A 25078-nucleotide genomic window follows, 5' to 3' on the forward strand; every position below is an offset into this window, starting at 1 on the left:
GAGTATTTTTTTAGCGAGGAAAAGAGTACCAAAGCAACTAGTACTTTGTGGCAGCGATCAGTCAGCAGTTTGATAAGGGGTGGTCTATACGCAGGCTTTCTCAGCAGAGTGAACCCAGCACTCTGTAGGGCAGCTGTAGGGCAGGAGTTGTGTCCGTAGAACAGACTTCAATTGAGAGACTTCAATTGATTGGGCTGTCTTTATTTTCTGAAGTGTCTTACGTGGCAAGTGCATCCCTAGAAGAGCTTACAGAGTGTATAAATCAGACGTCGCCGGCAATCAATCAGCCAGTCGTATAAAACACCCAAATCAAGCCCTGGGCTGTTGTAGTGCAAAGCACCTTGCTGCTGACTTTTTCATAAAATGTTTCTGGATATTTAGAAGGGCTGAAATGGATTTTTGGTTGGCGTTTTAAAGCAAAGCAGAACGGCACTCTTTAAAGTTGCAGGCTCGTATGCGTGGAGTGTGATGGGCTGCACAACTCTCAGAAGGTGTTTCCTGATGGGAATCCGAGTTTCCCGTGGAGCTCCTAGGCAGTCAGACTCGGATTTCCAGCGGTGACGCTTTCCTGTGAACTGTCATAGACTCCTTCAGCTTGGGGGGGGGGTGGGTTGATTCACTGCCACTGACCGTGGCGCAGCAGATGGGGGTGTGCGTGAACTGCTCCACCCTGGCGTGTACGGACAGGTAGAGGGAGAGGAAATGGGGTGACTGCAGACAATGGGAGACGCAGGGGCAGACAGCCTGGCTCTTGAGCTTCACCTTTGAAAGCAGAGGTTGAAGGAAAATAGCTGCAGGCTAGTACTTCATTCCTGACTTGCAGTGAAGACACTGTTCCGAGGAATGACTGACTCCTAGCCTGAGCACCTGAGGGCTGCAGGGAGCCTGATACTAAAATCCATCACGCTGTTTTACCAGTGTCCAGTTTTTTTAGCTCGTATGTTGCTTTTTTCCCCATCACTTCAGAACTGTACGAGCGTTACAGGCAGGAGGAAAGGGGAGTTGGGGGATCTGCAGGTCTGTGTAAAACAAGTGCGGTGAGGCTGGTAGGTCTCCGTCTGAAAGCCCCGTTGACGTTTTAAACGTTTGCACAAGACTGCCAGCCTGCAGGAAGATGAGCTGGGAACAAGGCTGCAGCGCAGGAAGATCCACATCAGTGTGGTTTGGGAAGCGTCGAAGCTGAGGTCTGACCGGGAGACCGAAGCTAAAAACGCACATTCCAGTGGACAGCAGGGGCAGGGGGAAGGACAGAGAGAACGGAAACATCCTTCTTTTGGGTGTAAGCAAGGAGACGGCAGGGGGCCTGCCAAGAGAGCACGACAGAGCTGAACCTAAGCGAAGTCCATGTCACCTTTCGAATGCCACTATTCAAACCAGGATCAAACCAGCAACTCCCACCAGCTCAGGGTTCATGATCATGGAACCGGGTTTGAAAGAGGTCCGTGAGCTAATTGGTGGCATCGGTTAAGCTGCATTCAAAAGGAAGAGCTGCCTAGTGCTGTGTAGTCTGAGAGCTCATTGTTTAGACACATGTCTGTTCAAACAATACCAGCTGTGTGTCAGTTTATAGTATTTACAGTGCTTCAAGCCTGATTGTGTTACAGACAGTACAGGCACTGCAAAGGCAGGCAGAACATGATACGGAGCAGGAAACGGGGGAGGAATGTGCATTTATTGTCATTGCTTTTATTTGTCTGTAATTTTTTCCTGATCTGCTTCCAGTTCTCTTGACACCGTGATAGATGGCTCAGCAGCACTGAACCCGTTGACTTGAAAGCCAACATTGAGCAAGTTCTTGTGTTGATGATTATACCGCGTGGTGGGGTATGATGTATTATAAGAAGCTGCGTGAGTCAGAGATCAGAAAAAATCCTTTTTTAAAAAAAGGAAGGCCGTAAAAGAGATGCCAAATTGTTTTGCATGGCATGCTGTATTACAGCCCATTTGTGAGACTGAGACCGCGGTGTGCATACCACAGACCTGGCTGACAAGGCCCTATCCTCCCACGTGTCTGTTTTGCCTCATCCCAGCTGGGGCAGGAGCGCTCCCATTCGGCTCCCATTTTGGCTCATCCCAGCTGGCGCAGGAGGGCTCCCATTTCGGCTCATTCCAGCTGGGGCAGGAGGACTCCCATTCGGCTCCCATTTCGGCTCATCCCAGCTGGGGCAGGAGCACTCCCATTCTCCGCCGTGCTTCTTCAGCGCTCTGCTGAAGGATGAGAAAGATCAAGCCTTTGCAGATGTGTAAATGGCGCTCCCATTGGTGGATTCTTGCTCCCTGAGCCAGTGTTATTCCTGGGCTTAGTGTGAATGCTAGGAGTACAGGAGCAGCGGTCAGCAGTGTGGGGAGAACAGCCCAGGGAGAGTGCCACAAAGATAAAGGAAGATTTTAGTCTGACACGGTCCAACCACTTTAGACCAGTCTGTTTCATATACATGTTTTTTCTGTCTGGTAACATGGTTGCTAGAAAACTAACCAACACCCCCCTCCATAGTTACGAGTTACTGCTTCAGGTGTTGTGCATCACAGGATCTGATGTGATCTAGCTCCGGTCGGTGTCTGTTTCCTGCTTTGAGTGTACCTCCGAGATGTGTGAAGATAAGGCAGCATTGCTTCTGTATCACATCCGTTGTGCGCGGAGTGCGCTGGGCTCCCGTCCGCTGGATGTTGCGCGACTCCTGTCTCCTCAGGGATGCGGGAGCGAAGTAGGTTGAAGGGAGCGAGTCTGTCAGATCTGTTTCTCGCAGAGTCCTCTCCTTGTCACTCCGCGTGGAGATGCGTGTTAGCACGCTGCCGCTGAAATATTTATAAGGAGCCGCAAATGTGGGAGGAAGCATCAAATTTTTATAACATCTCACTGCCAGGCTTTGAATTTGTTCCAAGTTTGGTCTGCTGCCATTCCATCGCAGATTCCCATCGTTTCTTCCCCCCTCCATGTTATTCCCTGCGGCTCTGGGCTCAATTACTTCTTGATGCAAGTTAAAGTGACTTACCCTGTTTGTAAGAGCAGGGGTGTTAATCCTGGTGTTGTAGCTATATTTCACTTCAGGCTCGAGCAGTTTGGTCTGCCTGAAGTTCTCCCTTAATTATAATGAAACAATTTCGGCTGCTGTGTGTCTCCCAGGTGGGGCTACTGGTGCAGAACGGCTGCTGTGTGTCTCCCAGGTGGGACTGCTGGTTCAGAACGGCCTCTGTGTGTCTCCCAGGTGGGACTGCTGTTCAGAACGGCTGCTGTGTGTCTCCCAGGTGGGACTGCTGGTGCAGAACGGCTGCTGTGTGTCTCCCAGGTGGGACTGCTGGTGCAGAACGGCTGCTGTGTGTCTCCCAGGTGGGACTGCTGGTTCAGAACGGCTGCTCTGTGTCTCCCAGCTGGGGCTGCTGGTTCTGAATGGCCTCTGTGTGTCTCCCAGGTGGGACTGCTGTTCAGAACGGCTGCTGTGTGTCTCCCAGGTGGGGCTGCTGGTTCAGAACGGCTTCTGTGTGTCTCCCAGGTGGGGCTGTTGGTGCAGAATGGCTGCTGTGTGTCTCCCAGGTGGGACTACTGGTGCAGAACGGCCGCTGTGTGTCTCCCAGGTGTGGGTGTGCTTTCATGTCTGTCTGAAAATCAAGAAGCGTCTTAACTTGTACACGAAGGCTGCTTGATTGCACCTGTGTGAATATGAATAGGAAGAGATCGAGATGTGTGAGACTGTGTATTAGTATCAGTGTTGGAATCCAGCTCCTGTCCATTTTGCTGCACCATGAGGTAACAAAGTATCTCTAGGGTATCTCAAAATCAGCTCGCTGAACTGTTGGGTTTCCCTTCAGAAGAGAAAATTAATGAATGCAAGCTCGTTCTGTTTTAGTGAAGTTCTGTTTTTTCACTCTTGGTGTTGAGAAACCTGCTTTGTAAAGAAGAGCTGTTTTTTAGTCAATTCTTTTAGCCATTCCTGTGATAAAGGAATTTTCTCATTGTGTCTGGTAACAAATATGTGCTGGCAGTTCAGATATGAATCACTGTAAATCTGCTGATGTAGGGGAAGAGTTTGTTTTTAGGGAAGTCTAAAATGGTTGTGGTGATACGATAAAGTCTGGTCTGTTGTATTGTGACATATTTGGAGTACTGGATTGCTGTAGGAATGGGAAATGTTCACAAACGCAGAACCTAAACCTTTGCGTTTTTACTTGAACGGTAGACAAGGCAGGGAGTGAAGAGGAGTAGTGAAGAGCAGGGAGTGTGGAGCTGGCCTCTCAGGGATCAGATCCCTGACCCTGGCCAGCCAGGGTTCGTGCTCTGAACAGCAGGCATTCCTGATTTCCTGATGGGAATTGTGCGTGCCATGTCATTTTTCTGTTCGCAAACACACTTTGTCCTCTAGTACTGAAACATAATTAGCATTCATTTTCATGAGGTAATTTTAAAAATGCTCTGTTTTTTAATATACCGACAGATACCTACTCCTGAGTTCTAAAGCTCATAATATCACAAGAGAGGTTGCAAAAGACAGGAGGAAACTGAGCTCATCTAACCAGTTACTAGTTAGAAGCAAACTGATCCAAGGATCTCATCCAGCCAGGCTTGAAAGAAGCTGCAAATACATGGCTGGGTCGCTTGTGCCAGACTCCCACCACCGCTAGTGTCCTGATTAGAGAATCTCGTCCAGCTATTAAAAGAAACAAGAGTACCGGATTCAGCCGCGTGGCTGGAGGGCTTGTTCCAGGCTCCCACCACCCTCCTTGTAAAGTAGTGCCTCCAGTCCGGTATGTAGGATCCCATCTAGCTGTTTCTTGAAAGAAGCCAGGCTACCTCCTTCAACAACAAGGCCTGGTGACTTGTTTGAGGCTCATGTGACATTCAGGGCTTTTTGTGTAGCAGCTCTAAACAAGACTTGTTTGCGAGCAAATTCACCACCTGTCTCTTGCGTGGGGAGCTCGGGGGGGGAAGAAGGGTTAAGCAGGGAAGGGAAGTCCGGCAGGAGTGCCAGTGGGGGAAGGAGGGAGGCCCTGCTCTGCGGCGTCCCTTGGCACAGGCTGGCGGTGGGTCTCGGGAGCTGATTTGATACGGGCGCAGCTCTTGCCTGCGGGACCGCGCTCAGAGCTGCCTCACAAAGACCCCATTGTGCGTCAGAGCATGCTTGGCTTTGTGTAATGAGGACCCTTCACTGCATAAAACTCTGCTAAACCCAATTCGTTATCCGCTAATTGATCAATTGAACTCCTTATCGAGATTTTTTTCAAATCCTGCAGCACTTGCTCAGAGCCATGCTTCTGTAACATGTTGCGTGTGTGCGTGTGTGCACTTGTTTGTAGGTTTTTTCTTCCTTTTCTCTGGGTTTCATTGGTTTCTGAGCTGTCAAGGCCGTTTTTCATCTGTCGCAGAGCCCCACATTCTGACATCTGCCCCTGACATCAGTAGACATCAGCTCTTCCGGTGGAGTATTCTCTGTTTTCAGCCGAATTAAATCTTTCCCACAGCACCTGTGCGTTTATCTGTGTTGGTCTCTCCTTGTCTCCTGTTTGTCTGTTCATCTTCCCTCCTGTCCTTCTATCTTTCTATTTTCACATTTCAGCGTCTCTGTTTGTCTGTTTTGCATCAGCCTTTCTGTCTCTGTTTTTCTGGATCGCTTTGTTTCTGTCTCTCGGTGTTTACCCGGATTGGTCTCCTCGTTCGTAAACACGGCCGCCGCCCCTTCCCAATATCATTTCATCCACAGCCCTTTGGTAGCGCGTCGATCTTCATTGCTGTTTTCGAAACTGGAAATCACCGTCGCACCTCAGTGATCAGCGAACACAATCTGTGATTGTGTGCGTTTGTGCGCCCAGGGGAACTCATCTGAACCGTGATTTGGAAGTCGGGGCTTATTGAAATGCGTTTCTCAGGCTGCGGCGGGCCGTGTTTTGTCTTGGCGGGTGTTATTGTTGTAGGGCAGCGTCGCAGGAGGAACGTGTTCAAGGTTATTCTCACTGCCGGAGCAGCCTGGTTCATGAGAACATGACAAGGGCCGGATGGTCACCTCCTCATTTGCAGCCTGTCTTCCTCGGTTGGTGTAGCAGCTGGGTGAATCTAAAGCTTCACCCCACTGCTGCTTGAAGGAGCCAGGAGCTTGGGCCTCAGCCAGCTGCCAGGGATGTCTGCTGTACACACAACGTTTTTTATTGTCTAAGTTGACTCCCTGTCAGTCTCTAGCTGTGACCCTGTGTCCTGGATTCACTAGAATAGTCCCCTGGGTTAACCTCCTGGATCAGCACTCCTCCTCGCAGCTTCCTTTATTCTAGACTGAAGAGATGTAGCTCCCTCTGTCTGGATATGTCAGTCCCCAGAGATGAGGAATCCCATTAGGCTGCTTTCTTGGACCTCGTTTCTAAAGCTAAACAGTAGAATTGCTTTTTATGTAAAATATTCTGACACAAGTTCTAATATACCCGGTCGGCGATGATAAAAAAATATGATGTGTGAAAAATCAAATGATGGGGGAGATTTCACAAATTCAAATCTGGGGCGGAATGCCCTCGAGCTTTGGGAACTCGTTTCAAACCCTATAGCATGCTTTCTTTATCGTGCAGCATCGCTCTCAGTAGGGCTCGTAAACCAAAAACAAGGACAGAGGGGAAAGGCGAGTCAAGAAAAGTGTCTGATGTGGAGTTAAAAATTGAGATTTTAAGGGGTGGAGGACAGTGAACAGGTTTGGCACATATATATGGCAAGAATGAATCTTCGATCCGTGCAATTAGTGACAGACAGAAGGCTATGCACAGGAGCTGTGCATTTGCTGTTTAGTGCTTTCCCTGCATTTTGTTATTATTTATTCTGTTTTATATCGCGTATAGTTGTTTTATTGCTGTATTACCATTTTCATATTAATTAAACTACATAAACATACTAATACACCTACGGCTGATTTTACTTGTTTAAAGGAGGGTAACTGGAGGCGCGGGTAGGTCTCCGGCTGACCCCTGTGCCTGGCATCAAAGAGGGCGTTGCCCCTTTCTCTCTGGTTTATGCATTTAAGTGCATCTGGAAACACACCTCCAGCTTCCATTTTCCTCTAAAAGGGCCGCTGAGGTTTGTGTCATCCAGACCGGGTGGTAGATGAGGTGGGATTCCACCTGAGCCACAGTTGCAGCACTGAGGCATCTGAGCCTCAGTTCTCTGGAAAGCAGTGTTGCCAGTCTTCAGTTTTCAACAGGGTTCAGAGTACTGCCAGGGTTGTGGTCAGATTGTTAGATCATCAGGGCAGACCCTGGACCCCAAATTTGTTTTGTGCTTCCAAACGGAGGTCCAGGAGCTTAGCTACAGTATAATGGTGAAGACTATACGTACTTGCAGAAGAAATTGAACGATGATCAGTTTTACAACGGGATGCATGAACCTCTAAACGCTACTCTGCGACACTAATGAAGACAGGTAACACAAATGGTTTCCTGCTAACTAGCGATAAGTGCAGTTGTTGTAATAGTTCTGTGTTTGCGACGAATACTGCACTTGATGTTGCTAAGAGGAGATCATTTGTCCTCTAGCAAGAAGCAAGGGTCATTTTCTCACTCTTGTGTGTTGCTTTGCAGAGTTTGCCCTGAACTGCACGCACTTCGGGTGCCAGTACAACTGCTCGGTGACACAGAATGGACCGGCGTGCTACTGCAAAAGCGGGTTCGAGATCGCCGCAGACGGCCGGACCTGCAGAGGTGAGCTGGGACAAGCGCCGCCTGCTGGCCGGTCTGCATGACAGCGTGGCGAAGGAGGGGAACTTCATGCTACAGACTGAATTTTCTTCTGTCTCTCTTTTGGACTTCATTTCTTTTTTCTGAATATTCCCTCTCCCTTCCCTCTGTCTTCCCCTGTTTCTTTTAAGAGCAGTCTGTCTTTCTCCAACGTTCGCTTGTTTCATATTGATCCAAGGATCTCAACCAGCCATTATGGCTTGGGCAGCTTGTTCCAGACCTCCACAACCCTTTGCGTATGGAAGTGACTCCTGGCCTCAATCCTAAATTCACATCCTCCTGGGTTCCTCTTGGCTCCTTGGCTTCACTTGAATTGGTCCTGTAGGTTGACTGTCAGCAGCCTTTCAGGATTTTAAAAGTTTGTGGGCATGTCCTTCTGGTATCGGCTTCCACCACATGGCTGAAGGGTTGTGCCACATTCCTACCACCCTTTGTGTAAAGTAGTCCCTCCTGTCCTGATTGGAGATTTGAAACGCTTGTGTCATGTCCCCCGGGTAGTTTCCTCTGTGAGTAAGATGTCACTGTTAACAGTAGTGTGGGGTGTGTTGATTTGCAGATTCCGACGAGTGTGCCGTGTATGGGACCTGCAGCCAAACGTGCACCAACAGCGAGGGCTCCTACACCTGCAGCTGTGTGGAGGGTTACCTGCTGCAGCCAGACAACCGCTCCTGCAAGGCCAAAAACGGTAGCTCCCTCTGCCTCACTGCAGCACACCTGCACATGCACAGTGCACACACACACACACCTTCTCTGCAGTCAAGCGTGAGATCTGAAGTCCCTTTTCCCAAATGAGTTCTTTCCAACAAGTGCCACAGCTCAATGTGTACACTCTGCCTATGGAAGACCACATTGGAACTAATGATCCCCTTGAGTTCTTACGTGTTCACCATCCTCAAGACATCACTGAAATGTCAATGAAAAGATTTGTCATGTTTTCCTTTCAGTCCTCCGGACATCAGCGTCTAAAGTAACACTTATTAACAAAAAAGCACCAATCACTGTAAAAATGTCTTGATGCATAAAAGTTAATATTAAATGCAAAACAAAATCTTCAAAAAATCGAGTTGTATTAAAATATGTAAAGTATATTTTATGAGTGACAAATTGTGTGCATGCTTTCTTACTAACATTCCAGGTTTAAAACACCATCTTACTAACACCATCAGTTTAAAAGTAAAAATTCTGACATGCTGTCATGTTTATCTAAGAAATCCTGGGAAAGCAAAGACACTGCTGTTACCAGATTCCTGGTCTTCCCTGAATTTTTGTCTCTGTCATCAGGCTGTGTCTGATGCACCATGCATGAGTTTTGGTTGTCTTGGTGGAGTTCTACGAGATTGCCACTCAGAGTGAAACAGGAACCCCATTTAGTCATAGTTTTGCAACCGGGTATTCGAACGCTGTTTGTGGTGGATTTCAGTCTTGTTTAATATAAGCCAATAGACCAAAATAGCACTGGAAAAAAACAAGTGAGATGCACATTTTTTAGTTTGGCCATTCTCGCATAGCAGTTTAAAAAAAACATATGATAGGACTTTCAGCGATTGAAATGGTAATGATCAAAATTCTTGCCATCAGGTAAAGATAATGAAAATTAAATTCTGCTCGGACCGTACAAAACTAAGTGGATACCAGAATGAGTCGGAATGAATATGTAGTGGGAAACAAAGTTGTTGGGTATCAATATGATAAAGTATAAGAAAAAAAAGAATCAGTATAAGAAAGTCAGTATACAGTATAAGAAAAAAAAGAATCAATTTCATGCACGTTGATGTAGGAACAGGGAGTATCATTTAAGATCTTGTCATCAGAGATTGCAAAAAATAAGGAGATGAATGTATCTGGTATCATAAAGGGAGGTCTTTCTCAGTGATTAATCTCGGAACAGAAAATCAGGATTTGGCCAGATTGTGGGTGCAGTTTTTGTGTTATCCCAAATCCTTTGTCGCCCATCCCTTTCCCTCTTCCTGTCTCTCCGTGGTGGCGCCTGCAGAGCCGGTGGACAGGCTTCCCGTGCTCCTCATAGCCAACTCCCAGAACATCCAGGCCACCTCCCTGAGCGGCACCCCGCTGCACAACCTGCTTTCCACCAGCACCAAGCAGACCACGGCCATGGACTTCAGCTACGCGGAGGAGACGGTCTGCTGGATCCACGTGGGCGACGCGCCCGCCAGCACGCAGCTCAAGTGCGCCAAGATCCCCAACCTGAAGGGCTTCACGGACGAGAGGGTGGTCAACATCTCCCTGAGCCTGCACCGTGAGTACCCCCCTCCGTCGCCCACGGAGCGCCCCCTGCAGGGCGGTGCAGACCGCAGGATGGGTGAGGATGAAGCAGTGCATTCCCTTGACATCCACCCATCCGTTTTCTAAGCGCGGGGCCGTGGGGGGAGCCGGAGCCTGTCCCAGCAAGCAAAAGTGAGGCGCAAAGTGGGGTACACCCCGAACGGGATACCAGTCCATCACAGGGCACACACAGACACAGACGCGTACACGCTCACACGAGAGAAAGTCTTGCCAGAAGCCAGTTAACCTGCCAGCACGTCTTTGGACAGTTAGAGGAAACCAAAGCACTGAAAGGAAACGCACACAAACATGGGGAGAACATACAGACAGCACCCATAGAATTGAACCCAGGGCCTCAGCATTGCAAGGCAGCAATGCTGACCACCGTGTCCGCTGTGCCGCCCCAAAATATATAGGAAGAAAAAACTTATAGCGTTCTTTTTTGATAGCCTGGGTGATGCTCAAAAGTTAAAAATCAGAATTTCATTTTGTTTTTATGTTACATTCATCGATGTACTGCTGGGAAAGTGAAGACATTACTGAAAGCATCGCTTCATAGTTGAAGGGTGGTATTATGTACTATGCTGAATTTGTTTCACCAACTCTTTTATCCAGTGTGTTTTACACTCGCAAACATGTATACAGCTGAGTAGTTTCCAGGAGCTAATCTGTACAGTACGTTGTTTAAGGGTACAACAGCACTGTCTCGCCTGGGATTCGAACCCACAACCTTCTAGCTCCTAGTCTTCTAGTCCAGAACCTTGCCTACTGCACCACAGTGCTTCCCTGTGTCTGTAAGATGTCTGCATGCCTGGAAAAAGAGACACCTTTATTTCAGTAGCTATACATCTTAATAGTGCTCTTTTGTTCTCAAGGATGACTGTGGCCATACAGTGCAAGTGTACTCTCATTGAAATGTACAGTATAATATTACATCTAATCTCGCTTCAGAATGGGAATGCCAGCAGGTATTTTTTCCTGATGGATTTAATTGTTTTTAAATGCTGTGCATTGGAGCACAAGTGAAACCATATCCTTGCGTGGAAAGTGACCCGGAGAGGGAGGTCACTGTTTGGGACGTTGGTGTTAATAGCTGTTGAGTCTCAGCCTCGGCTAACAATGAGAGAGTTCAGGTCCATCCTTGCAGAGGCTTTAGAATGGGGATTTGCAAAAGTTGCCCCTGTATTGTGCAAACAGCTGTGTGATTTACAAGTAGCCACATACATCAACACATCTCAGGGCCATCTTTCTGCAAGAGCATCAAAACTTTTCCAGCCTCCGTTGTATAGATGAAAACACACGCAGAATCTTTTGTTCAAGTGCTCTCGAAGATGCTTAATAAGAACACATGCTGCTCTAATCAACACCAGACCAGCTGCAGGCCAGTCCACCAGATTTTGTTTTATTATTATGGTGCTGAAGGAGGACTATCTTGGTGCACTTTGCAGTGAGTCACAGCAGGACCTGGTGGTGAACTTTTAGGAAAGCAATCTAGAAATGTGCATAGGTTTCTAGAGGCAGTTGCACAATAGGCATGAAAAAGTGAAGTGATCTGACCTGTATTGACTAAGCAAAGATGCTGATCTTTTTTTTTCCCATTTGCCTGAACTTCTGGATTCTCAAAGGCTTGACACAGAGCCACAGCAAAACCTCTTTTCTTTACTGCAGGAACCTGATTGAACTGAAGTGATTTAATAAAAGAAGATAGAAATAATGTTGTGATCACCGGTCTGACATGAACCAATTGAACAAGAGCATAAGAAGCCTTGAAACCAATTAAAAGAAAACTGAACTGGTCAACTCTGAGGCAAGCTATCAAGTATAAGAATGAGAAAATACAGTGTCAGCTTTAGCAAAATAAATCCTGTTTTATGGGCTTGTTTTGTAGCTCTGTGGTCGCTTTGCTGGTGTTTTAAATTCTGCCCAAACAGTGCTGTCTCTCTGTGGGCACAGCATTCCTCTGTGCTCCAGACAGGGGGTTGGAGACGCTGTGCCTGGTCACTTAGCCAGCGCCAAGGAATCAAAAACAAGGCAGATGGGATCTTCTGCAAGTTGAACTCTGTCCCTGCCCGTCGTTTCCAGCCCCACGGAGATGCTGCACAGAAACAGCAGTCGACAAAGCCGTTTGCTCTCTGCTCAAGGAGCAGAAAGCGATCGTGCTGGCAGCCTTGAGCCTCTGTAACAGGAGGCTGAAAAGAAGACACAAAAAAACCCATGCAGACTGCAGGCGGGCGGGCTTGGGGGGGGTGCTGCTGGGTACGGGGGGATTGAGGGCGATCCGGGCTGGAGCGGGTCAAACTCTTTCTCTTGGAGTCGTCGGAGCCTTTAAAGATCTTGAGGGGTGAGCAGAGGCGTCAAATACTGGTTCAAGGCCAGCCGCAAGGTCGCCGACAGATAACGGAGCCTCGATCCAGCCCGTCTCGCCTTCCTCCTGCTCCCTCTCGCCGACAACAACCCCTTGTCCTGTAGAACCACTCCCTTTCCAAATCCCAAATCCCACATCCCCAATCCTTATCCTTCTGCTGGAGAGTTGCCAACCACCTCTCCCATCCCCGTTCCTCTCGCCTTTGTTATTTGGAAATCAGAAGGGCCGGAGCCCAGTGGAGCAGAATCCGAGATAGGCGTCCTGCCGCTGGCTTAATTAATTGCCTTGTTAAACGGTTATTAAAGCACTTTACTAAGATTCCCCCCCCCCCCTTCCCAGTCTAACACAGTGCCATGAGGTTAAAGCTCCAGCCGGTGGAGTTTGCTGACTCCGGCTGGAGGAATGTGCAGGAAATTCCTTTGGTTTCACTGGGACCCTCGTGCCGCCCCTCGCGTTAGCAGCGAGAGGCCGGGGGCCGACGGGAGGCCTGTTTAATAGACCATTAGGTATGCACAAGTCAGGGTATTGCCTTTCGGGGCGCTGCCAATAGGAAATAATGAAGTGAAGCCGATCGTGAGGTTAGAAGGGTTCAGCTCTTCTGTGTGTTCGGTGGGAGGCCAGCAGCCTTCTCTTTTCTGTGTCTTCCTTGCACGGGTTTCCTGTTGGAAGCATGTCTTCCCTGTCTCTCTGCTCTAGAGGAGTAGGCCTTCTGCTGTGGAGTCAGGGAAGGTTTACCTGCACCAGCCTGAAAATGCTCAGAGGTTTTGCCTGCAGCATTACTGCCTGACAAAAATTGCTCCGCCATCGCAGGCCATTAGCTTCCTTCATTTTTTTTTTAATTGCAACCTACATTGTAAGTAGGTTCCTCTTCCAAATCGGAGGATTATTGTTCAAGCGCCATTCTTGGCTGGCTTTGGATGCAGGATGTGATGTTCGGCGCTGATTTACAGCCATATTTCTGCAGAGCAGATGAGCCTTCCAGATGTGGCTGCAACTGTCTTGCAAAGAAAGTGTAAGGGGAAACTGTGATTGCAGACCCCCCTTTTCAAAAGCCTCGGTGTGGATGGAAAACAAGATCTCTTCCATCTATTTTTCATGTCTTGCAAAACTAAATTGAAAGCCTGAGTGGAGAAGAGGCTGACAGTGGGAATTAGGCACATCCGTCTCTCTGAGCCTGGCAGGAGAGATTCTGGTCATCAGAGGCTCTTTAATTATGCATTGCTCTTCATGGCTTTCTTGCTCCCTAGCTTGACGAGATGTGCTTTTTGCTGTCTGTACTGCATCCAGCCTGTGATGCTTCATATGCTTATTTTATTTTAGAATGAACCGGCCAGGAACCTGTACGCACTGGGAATCAAATCGTACACATGCCTGTACACGCTGGCGATCCCACCCTTACTGTACCTGTACACACTGGCGATCCCACTCTTACTGTACCTGTACACACTGGCGATCCCACCCTTACTGTACCTGTATACACTGGCGATCCCACTCTTACTGTACCTGTACACACTGGCGATCCCACCCTTACTGTACCTGTATACACTGGCGATCCCACTCTTACTGTACCTGTACACGCTGGGGATCCTACCCTTACTGTACCTGTGCTCACTGGGGATCCTACCCTTACTGTACCTGTATACACTGGGGATCCTACCCTTACTATAACTGGGTGCACTGGGGATCCTACCCTTACTGTATGCCCTTGGGATCGTTCATTTTTTAAGTCAGGATTTTGAGAAGCTTTGCTGATCTGATCTGCAGTGAAGGTTCAGTTACTTTTAAAACATTTAACAGCTCTAGAGGTCGTTTAATATCCCCTGTAACAGGCTGCAGAACTAAGGTTTTACAGGTGTAGCAGACTTCTGAACCAGCTGCTCTTATGTTCTTAATTGGACTTGGTGCTGTCCCACACGTTGGCCTGGCCATGCAGCTCCTTTGCTTGTTCGGCATGCTTCTCCCGCTGCCTTTGCTCAGACCCTCTAATCCATCGTCTTTATTCCCTCGCGTTGTGGTGTTCAGGGCCAGAGAAAAGTTGCAGCCGGAGTGGGCGCTGGAGTATGAATGCCCAATCTTTGAGCCCCCCCCCCACCCCCAATTTAATCCTTCAAAGCATTTCCACCCCAGTCCGCAGATCTGCTTTGGTTTACACACCTTACAGATTGTTGCAGTGCAAACTATCTCCTTGGGGAGATTTTCCAGACTGTGGCTCAGCTTCATAGCCTTAACTTCAATTCATCCCAAAAGAGTGACCACGAAAGTCACTTTCTAAACAATAAACACTCTTTAAAAGAGTTTCTTTTGTCCATATTCTCACACTTTTATTTCCATCTTTTTTTAATAGTCAGTTTTCAGATCGCTTGAAGAAGAAAAAGCAAAGTTCTGGCACCATTTTTGTGTTGTGTGTTTTGTATCACGTGCCCCTTGACTGTGAGTTAATACCCGCGGACCTGAGCAAGGGGCCTTCCGGGAACGTGCTGGTCTTGAAGGAGGATCGGTGAGCTTGGTACGGTCTTGGCTTTTAATCCACTTAAGTCATCATGTGCTGAAAAGAGCAGCTAGCCGTTTCTGGCTCAAGACTGTGCTGCCTTGCTCAGCTTTTAATCATTTTTTCCTTGCTGGAGTGCCCCAGCTGCTCTGTGAAAAAAAAATGTCATTGTTCTGGCAGTTTTCGTCTTCAGCGGCTTCCCCTCTCTTTCCAATATGGTCTTCGTCTTCAGATGGTAGCCCAGATTCACAGGAGCCAAGTTGGAAGATGTTCGCCTTAAAGCGGCTCACGTGGATGTGCTCTGCAAGTTGCCCAACATCTTGAATATACCCCAGAGGGCTGAGTAGTTATATATACAGTACATACAGTCTGTCTGTATAAGACGGGAGTGGCACAGTGTTGAGCGTTGTAGCTTTGCAGCACTGGGGCACTGGGTGCAGTTCCTGGTGTGTGTGTGTGTGTGTGTGTGTGTGTGTGTGTGTGTGTGTGTTGTATGGGTGTCCTCTGGGTGCTCTGGTTTCCTCCCACAGTCCAAAATCATGCTGGTAGGTTAATTGGCTTCTCGGTAAACTGGCCCTGGTGTGAGTGTGTGCAGGTTGGTGTCTGTATGTGCCCATCCACTGTGTACCAGGCCTTGTGCCTGATGCTTGCTGGGACAGGCTCCGGCTCCCCTGCAGCCTCGAACTGGACCAAATGGCTTGATGGATGGACCAGTCTAGTTAAGAGGCATCCATCAACCAGCCCAGTCAGTTTCATCTTAGCAGTGTTTTGTGGGAGAATGAAATTGTCTCCAAAAAATGGGTGGTTATTTGAAGCGTTCAATGGTTTTATTTTGCAAATAGAATTCCAGTAGGCCTATCACACAGTCTAGCTTCCAAAGAGCCCTTAATGTCAGATGGCAGACAAGTAGCAGAAAAGTGTCTTAGAAAGTGCCGTGGGTGTTGCGTTGTTTTTGGCTTTTCCGACTTTGGTTTCCATTTACCGGAATTGGAGCGGGAAAAAGCACGTAATACTGGAAAAATAGTGACCCCCCCACCCCCTTCTCGGTACACATGTGTTGTGTGCCGATTTTGGAGCGTCGCCCTACACTTCTGTTTTTTATCTGGGAGTTAATCAATGCCGTTTGGAACAAGCAGATGGAATTTATTTGTATTGGAATGTGCATTTAATGAAAAAAAAAAGCCTTTTTGGGAATATCCCTGTCCTAAGTCTTGTAAACCTCAAACCTTGTTCAAAGGCCAAGTTTCCTTTTTAGAAATCGAAAGCCAGGTCCCATTTTTGTACAGCGCTCAGTAAGAGAGAGTTTTTTCTTGTTAAGTTTAAAGATGAGTTGCTTTTTGTTTCTGACGTAATTTTTTGCGCGGCTCTTCGCTGTATGTGTTGCCTGAAACGCTGCAGGACACGCTGTGTGATTTGTGGCTCAGCAGTTGTATCAGATGTTACCCAGCTTTTTACAGTTTATGCTGTGTGCACATTGCTGCAGGCCTGTTGAGCAGTTTATTTATATAGAAAATGCAAAGTCCCTGAGCCAAGCAATAGCTCCTGGTCCGGCTTTATTGAGGGACTGTGGGCTGGGCAGTCCTCTAGGATGGTACTGCCTAGTTTTCTCCATACCACAGGATCAAGGACAGCTTGCACTGATTCCCCATATATAGGACTATGACCAGTCCTAAAGTGGCTTAGAGTGGACCACTCTTTTCTTGAAAGCCAGGGGGATTTTGGGTAGGCGTGTGATAGGGTGCTTGTCCAGAGTCCACAGATACTCATTCTTGAGCTCAGGTGGAGTCTTGCAGATTGGCTTTCTTGAAGGCAGACGTGTCTTCCGTGGATAAAATGTGTCCTTGTGTAAGGGCAGGAGAGGAGCTTTTTGGACCTGTTTTTGAGCCGTGACATACCGGGTGTCAGTGGTTTTAACCCAGTTTCTTCTTCGAAATGCCTGATGCCGAAGTGCTGACACGAATCAAGCACCAGCCTATAGAAACGTGTTATCTGCTGAGGTAGAAAATTCTTTTTTTCAAAAGCTTAAGAACCAGTAATCACAAAACAGTTCCATATACTAATAATATTGTTTTGAAAATAGTGTGGCACAGCCGAACATCTGGTCCATGTGTTATGACTATCTAGATGAAGTCAGTTTTACTCATTTTCTTTGCACAGTGCAATGCATGGTTGGCTGACTTTCCATTATTATATAAATCTACCATCTATGAACAGGCACGAGTGTCAAAAGATTTTTTATTTTTAAGCATCATTGTATGCTGGCTATAAAGGGAACAATCTATTTTTCATTGAATTCCACTGACATTCATTGCAAAATTATGTGCGATTACGGATCAGGCAACCTGATCTTCAAACAAGACGTATAGAAGATAGAAATGTAAAACTCTGTATTTGGACTGTTAATGACCTATTATCGTTTTATTTCATTTTTATTCACTTTCTACTATTCACTTTATTTTAGTAAACAATCAAAATCACCAATCGTAAGTGAGAACAAAAATCTGATAAACATTGGCAGCGTGGAGACCCTTTGATACAGCTGGGATTAGAGTTCCCCTGGTCATTGAAAAAAACAGTGTGAACTGAGGCTGTCTGGACCAGCAGCAGATCTTATCAGTTAATTAAAACGTTTTAATAAGATATCAGTCTGCATCAGACTTTTTAAAAGAGAGTTTGGGAAACAGAAATAGGGAGAGAATTGTATAACGGGAAGGAAAGAGGTGTTTGCTGGATGAATTCTGAGCCCCGTGTTGTGAAATTGGCCTTTTGAGAAATTTGTAGTTCATCTTCCAGTCAAAGGCTGTTTTGTGAAGAGCGCTGCCGGCTGATGACACATCACCTTGTTGCTGTCTAGTGAGCAGTTCTGTCACAATACTGAGCTGAATACCCGAGTGACTGGAGAGTTCGGTCTGCGCTCGGTGCTCGGAGAAAAAAGGAAGGAAAGAAGGAAGTGTCCTGTTGAACCGACGCAACAAGAGTGTGCTGACGTTGCTCGTGATGACCTTCGGACGAGCGGACACCTCCCGACCTGACCTTCCTCTTTGCGTGGTCAAATTTGATCTTCCTTTCCAGTTTGGACAAAGCGTAGCCAAGCCTTCTCTTGGACTGAAAAGAGTGACATCCTGCAGTTTCTTCATAGCTCCTTACCTTAAAGTGCTGGGAGGAGTCAGCTGGTGCCCTGGTCGCAGGCCCTGGTCGCAGGCCCTGGTCGCAGGCCCTGGTCGCAGGCCCTGGTCGCAGGCCTCAAACCCTGGTCGCAGGCCCTGGTCGCAGGCCTCAAACCCTGGTCGCAGGCCCTGGTCGCAGGCCCTGGTCGCAGGCCCTGGTCGCAGGCCCTGGTCGCAGGCCCTGGTCGCAGGCCCTGGTCGCAGGCCTCGGTCCCAGACTTCAGGCCCTGTTCGCAGGCCCTGTTCGCAGGCCCTGTTCACAGGCCCTGTTCGCAGGCCCTGTTCGCAGGCCCTGTTCGCAGGCCCTGTTCGCAGGCCCTGGTCGCAGGCCCTGGTCGCAGGCCCTGGTCGCAGGCCCTGGTCGCAGGCCCTGGTCGCAGGCCGTGGTTGCAGGCCGTGGTCGCAGTCTTCAGGCCCTGGTCGCAGGCCGTGGTCGCAGTCTTCAGGCCCTGGTCGCAGGCCCTGGTCGCAGTCTTCAGGCCCTGGTCGCAGGCCCTGGTCGCAGTCTTCAGGCCCTGGTCGCAGGCCCTGGTCGTAGTCTTCAAGAGGGGATCCGTAGACTGGCACCCAGGCGGGGGGCAGTGTGTGCTGGATATCGGTGTAGAGCTTGTGCTTAACGCACAGAGGGGGAGGGGAAGGAAAACATTTTTTAGAAAGAAGGGAGAGGAGGAGGTGTGTGTGTGTGTGGGGAAGTTGGACATAAAGAGCTCCCTCAAAGGAAGAGCAGTGCCAGCTGTGAAAACAGGAGACTGTATAGGAGGCACAGTGCCCAGCCTTGCACAGCTGGGTGCAGAGAGTCCCACGGCATCACAGCAGCAATCCAGCTGTGGCCCTTCAATAAGAGCAGTGTTGTTGGGGGGGGGGGGTGGCTATACAGTTCCATATATTAATAATACTGTTTTGAAAAGTGGGGGATGGGGTGGAGGAAAGAAAAAAACCTTTTCGAATTTTGAAAAGGGATTATTTTTTTTTCGGGGTCTGTTATAATGTCGCTTGAGCGTCCGCGGTTTCTCCTTTCTCACCAGTCTTTTAAAATAGTCTGGCACGGCGATGGAACTCGCCTAACATCTGGTCTCCATGCTGCTGTGCAAACAACTGGGATGCGGCCGCAGGGGTCGCTGTAACTGTATCCCTCTGCCCCCCGTGGGGCCCGTCTGTGTTTATACACCCTCTCTGGCTTTGATTCCCGGAGGGCGAAGGGCAAGGGCCTGTTCTTAATGCCAGCTCCTTGGGAATGTTCGTTCTCCAGCAGGTCTGGAGAACGGGTCTGGGGCCCCAGTAGTGCACACCTGCGAGGTGCAGTGACGATGCCTTGTGACCTACGCCCTTTGCACCCCCCTAATGACCCTGGTTTGACACCAGCCACTGTCTGTTTGTACAACTAAAACCCCATTTCTAAACATCGTCATAGGTGGTCTGCAAAGGGTTAATGGAGTCAGATCCATCATGTAATCTAACACGATTGTTCTCGTAGATGAAAAGATAGACCAGCTGTAGGCTGGGGTTATCCGTTGCAGTTTTTTTCCTCTGATCTGTGTTTTTTTTCCCCCCTTTAAAAAGCAGTGTCTGCTTTGTCTTCCTGGCTGGCAGAGTAACACAAGAAGTAACCCCAGTCTGAGGTCTGGCAAAGTTTCGGTTGCCAATTAAGACGTTTGGGATGAAGCTGAAAAGCGCCGAAGACGTAGCGTTTTGGAAGAGTAGAGTTTCTGGACGTGTGTGCCTGGCTTCTTGAGCCGGCTATTGTCTCGCTGCCCTGTTTGGCTCGTTGCTCAGCGATGTCTTGTGACAGTGAGTCAGTCAGGGTGTCTTCACATCCCGTTTCTGCCCAGATGCTCCCTCTCGCACGCGGGCGCACACACACATGCACTCCCGCATGTGAGGAGACTTTTCCCTTGACTCTTGTCTATTTTAATTATTGCATACTCCGCACACAAGGTAAAAATAGACCAGAAACAAATAGCTCTGGTAATTTCAGATTGAAAAGACGGAGCCTTTTGGTTTATAAACAAATTTCACTGTATATTTGTAGGAACATTACCCCAACCTTTATGTACTCATCGATCTTAATGTACTGAGTATCAAAAGAAATATCACACCCTGATTATTATTTGTATTTTTTTAGAAACTAAAGTATATACACTTGTTTAGATTGGATTAGCATCATTGTGATTAATTGAACATCTCTATTTGATCATGATACGCTCAAGTGACTGTGTTCCTTAAGCGCTAAATTGCTTCATTAGTCTGAGAGTTAATTGGGCACATGAGCCTCGTGAAAATCAAGAAAGAAAATAACACGCAAAAGCCCATGTACCCTGCTGATCAAGAGACCATCACCATGAGTATGTTAGAGGCTGGGATAAAACTGTATCCTTCCTTAGAGAGTGTTCACTGACAGCAACGTCTAACTTTTCTAAGCTGGAAAGATAAAGCCAAGCTCCATTCCACAACAGAATTACAGAAATATATAAATTATGCAACCCCCCCCACGACACTGGCCTGAGGACTTTGTATTATTAATTTATTAATATTATAAACCTTACTTATTGTGGTATTTAATCTGTTTGCCCCATCCACACGTTTTTTTAACCCTCTTTATCTAGTAGAGGGTTGCAGGGTAGCTGGGACCTGTCCCAGGACCAGGAAGGCACAAGTCAGACACCAGTGCATCACAGAGCACAGACTCACACAGGGGCCGGTATTCCCAGAAGCTAACTAACCTACCACCATGTCTTTGGATTGTGGGAGGAAACCAGTGCACCCAGAAGAAACCCAAGCAAACATGGGGGAGAACATGCAAACCCCACACAGACAGTACCCCAGGTCCGGGATTGAACTCGCTGCAACCACTGTGTCACTGTGCCGCCCCTCCCCAAAACTAACCGTCAGTTCGGAAACGCTGACCTGGTCCGTCACGGGGGACATGATCTGGGGGGAGCGCGAGTCACAGCAGCTTGTCTTTGGAAGCCAAGTCTTCTTCAGCGGATGAGTCATCTTTATGAGTCATCTTCATCGGCGGTGGCTGTCCCTCCTCACCTCGTGAATGGGGAGGACTGTCTTCCATGGATCCAGGTTTCTCTATGGATCTGGCATGCTCTGCAGGTGTTGTCTGCATAGCCAGCATGGCACCGAGGTGCTGAGCGAAGCCCTTGATAGTCCTGAGCAGCAGTCTGACCAATGGGGGAGCCCGTGCGTGATGTTCTGGGTGGCAGTGTCTTAGCAGCACTTGCAGTGACTGATGGCAACTGACTGCATCGCGCTTCATTGATCGTGTCCTGGGAGCTCACCTGCCGCCTTTCCAGCCCGCAGGATCGGGCTCTTCCTCATGCTGCTGCTGTAACAGGGGGGCTCTGCTCTCCAGACTTGCCTGCGCATGCGTATGACCACACGTGCACAGTAGCTACCATGGGTGTTTCGCAGTAGTGAAAAGCCTGGCACAGCAGCCTGAAGCAGGGCAGTGCGTGCAGTGCTGCCCTTTCAGTTCATTCAGCCTCCAAGAAGCGCTCGGGGTTTTGTCTGTTATAGCTACACGTGCTAACTAACTGCTGCTTGGTGGCATGCATTCACATAATTAGAATGCCATTTGTGTCCAAAAGAGTACTCAACAGATATTAAGTCATATCTAAATGTACCATAAATATGCAGGTGTCTTTGAAAGCACACAGTAGGATAGTGATTACCGATGGCAATTCTGGAACAAACCTGATAACATTTATGTTAGTACTACCAAACAGACACATAAACAACGCCTGAACAATACAGCATTTTGGTATGCGTGAGCAAGCTGGTGTGTGTGTTCAGCTGTCTTATGCTTTTTTTGCAGTGCTGGATTCCCTGACTTCACAATGAAGTCAACCGGCCCTTTAAATGATCAGATATACATCCATTTAATTCAATTAAAGATTTCTTATTATTTAATAATGCTCCATAATGCTATTGGCCTTCTTTACAACCTTTTGTTAGTGGAGGATATTTAGGTTGATTTGGATTTGCCCCAATTATTTCACTACTTATTTTCATTTATATTTTTTCCCCCAACCTATTGCAACTACTGGTACTGATGTTGCCAAACCAACAACTCAGACAGCATGTTCAGACCCTTTCAATAAATGAAACAGTTAAAATAGTCCTTTCTTGGAAAAATTGAGTTTCCCAAGAAAGAAGAGTCTCAGTTGGTCTTTTCTATAAACACTGTCACAAGGTTTGTCCCATCTTGGGTTTTGGTCTTTGACCAGTGCCAGGTACTGGGATCCGGGGATGTGGGAGGGGAGCTGTAGGATCTAACTTTTGAAAGTTGGGCTACACATGAACTGCCCAGGCAGGAAGGTGGAAGACAGATATTACACAATGTAGAATCAAATTAAACATCAGACTGCAAAGTTCACACAAGCAAGCGTCTGTAGGCTCTACTCCCACAGCATGTGAAATAAGAAGAGGTAAACGTTCCAGTAAAGGCAGTTTACTGGAACATTTTGTGAACCTTAGTGATTTGTGTGAACTCAAAGTCCCTCTTTCCTCTAAATTCCTTGTTTTCTGTGCACCATCAGCGTAACTTGGACAGTGGTTCAGTACATGTACATTTAAAGGTATTGAGTCACTTCTCTATTTATAACACAGCTGCCTGTAGCTCCACTTGTGGTTTTGTCAGTGCACTCCCAGTTCTGACCTCTGCTCTTTTGCTCACTTTCTCCTGTCCAGATGTTGAGCAGATGGCCATTGACTGGTTGACGGGAAATTTCTACTTTGTGGATGACGTGGACGACCGCATTTTTGTCTGCAACAAGGATGGGGCGACGTGTGTCACCCTGCTGGACCACGAGCTTTACAACCCCAAGGGCATCGCCCTCGACCCTGCCATGGGGTGGGTGAGCCCGTCTGTCCGTCTCTCTCTTGTGTTGTTGAGGTTTAAGCTAGGGGAAAGCAAAGCTCCCTCAATTCTGCGTTTCCTCCAATCACAGCGCAGGCTTCCGCAGTTCCACCAATCATGGTCCACTGTTTCTTTTGTTTTCCACCAATCGGTGTGCACCCTCCTCCACCAATGACATTGTGTCCCCATGTGTTCCATCAGTCACAATGCTGTTCACTCACACCAAGCTGTCAAAGAAGCTTGTTTTATTTTTTGGGTGTATGTGCATATCCATAACATACAGCTTTGCAATTTTATTGAATCGGTCATATGATTAAGCAAGCACAAGTAGGGGGCTACAATGAACTGCGTACCACCCCATGAAATTTCACAATTTCAGTAACCAAACAGATTGAGAAATACAGGATGAAACCTCAAGGAACAGAGATGATTCACCTAAAACAATTAAATCCTGGAACAGATGGTTAAACCATTATACAGACTCAGCAGTCTCCGTGAACAGGTTTTGGCTGTTTTTCCTCCACGGAAGAAGAGTGGAGGATCAGATATACAGGCGATAACTTGGCACACGCAGTCATGTCCGCTGCAGGGATATAACCCCTATGCAGCAGAGTTAGTCAAAGGCTGTGACCTTCCAGCAGTTTTCTTTCCAGGATTTGAACAAACTGAACTGGGCTAAAGCAACGTACAGTTAGGATTGTAGTTAAATGGCTAACGATTTTACACGTCCAAAGAGGGTGTGTTTGCTTTCATCAGAAATTTAGACTCTTTTCTTATGTCAACAAAACACATGTACAAAAGGCATGGATGAGTTTGAATTGTTTTTTTCTTTGGCTGTTTTTTTGTACCGTTTCTACATATTCTGTGCTGTCTTTATGTTATTTTATGCAAACGCATTTTTGGTAGTGTTATGAACATTTTCCCAATCTCTTAAAATCCTAAGAAAATGCCTAATAATGCCAGGTGATGCCAAAGCCAGGCTGAGGAGGGCTGGTGTCTGAGTGTCCTGCCCTGTGTCCCTGAGTTTCAGTGTAGCCGCTCTCTGAAGTGTGAATAATGACTGCAGGAATCTCATTCCCTCCCCTGTCTGCTCCGTTCCCCAGGAAGGTGTTCTTCACCGACTATGGGCAGATTCCCAAAGTGGAGCGCTGCGACATGGACGGGCAGAACCGCACCAAGCTGGTGGACAGCAAGATTGTCTTCCCCCACGGCATCACGCTGGACCTGGTCAACCGGCTGGTCTACTGGGCCGACGCCTACCTGGACTACATAGAAGTGGTGGACTACGAGGGCAAGAACCGGCACACCATCATCCAGGGCCTGCTGGTGAGTGGGACCGACCGGGGAGCCTGATCGGGGCGTCGGGGCTGCGGGCGGCGCAGCCCTGCAAGAGCGAGCCGGGGCGTCCCCCTCGCGTGGCTGTGAGAGGCAAGGGGAACCCCTCTTTTGGAAAGAGCGATGGCGGTGGGTGGTGGGGTTCCATGTTCTCCTTTCGGGGGACAGTTCACAGGACAGAGCAACGCAGAAAGCTGCATTGTACCGTCAGCCGCGGGTCCGTATGGTAAACACGAGGCGTCGGGTGGCAACTTGAGAGGCGCCCCCACACCCCCCCATCAGTGCTACCATGCTCTGCCTCTTATACCCCAAAGCCCCCGTGACTGTTCACTGGCGCAAGACCCCCCAGTCAGGCCGAGGGGAAGTGAATGACAGGGAGCCATCAAATAGAGAAGAGGGAGCTTCCCACCTAGCACGAGCCCTGTACCTGCCGAGCACTGCTTGGATCTTACTGCCAAAGGTCCAAGGCTGTGCACTGGGTCTCTGAAGGGCTGTGCAGTCACTGAGTTTGGCAGTGTGGTTGGAGGTCTGGATGCCTCACCGGAGGAGTGAAGATTCAGATCCTAGCTGACACCATGGAGACAAATTATGACATTATTCCGGACAATATAACTTCCAAAGAGGTGCTACAAAAAGTATTTGGTAGGACCTGTAGATAATGGTAATCCCCTGTAAGTCATTGCAGATAAAAGCATCTTCCTGGATGAATGCTTTAATTTGTAATGCAAAAATACAATCCTGCGTGCACATTTATCCAAGTGGTTGGAACAAAGAGAGCACACAGCTGCGATAAAACACATAGTACCAAGTGAAGCAGTCACAAACACGCCTCCCCCTGTCAGCTGAGCTGTGTTGGTCATTCAAGGGCCTGCAGG

At 48.1% G+C, this 25078-nt stretch overlaps 1 protein-coding gene across 4 annotated transcripts in view; it reads left to right on the forward strand.

Moving 5' to 3' along the window:
- lrp1aa (low density lipoprotein receptor-related protein 1Aa) overlaps window positions 1-25078 on the forward strand; it is a 181923-nt gene that overhangs the window by 55210 nt on the left and 101635 nt on the right. For all 4 annotated transcript variants that reach the window (XM_088914172.1, XM_088914177.1, XM_088914182.1 and 1 more), the window contains exons 4-8: window positions 7543-7662; window positions 8255-8383; window positions 9692-9955; window positions 22700-22862; window positions 23972-24194. In XM_088914172.1, coding sequence (XP_088770298.1) covers window positions 7543-7662; window positions 8255-8383; window positions 9692-9955; window positions 22700-22862; window positions 23972-24194 — 899 coding nt within the window. The remainder of the gene's footprint in view (window positions 1-7542; window positions 7663-8254; window positions 8384-9691; window positions 9956-22699; window positions 22863-23971; window positions 24195-25078) is intronic.

This window comes from Atractosteus spatula, chromosome 1 (genome assembly GCF_055471065.1).
Source record: "Atractosteus spatula isolate fAtrSpa1 chromosome 1, fAtrSpa1.hap1, whole genome shotgun sequence".
Lineage (NCBI taxonomy): Eukaryota > Metazoa > Chordata > Actinopteri > Semionotiformes > Lepisosteidae > Atractosteus > Atractosteus spatula.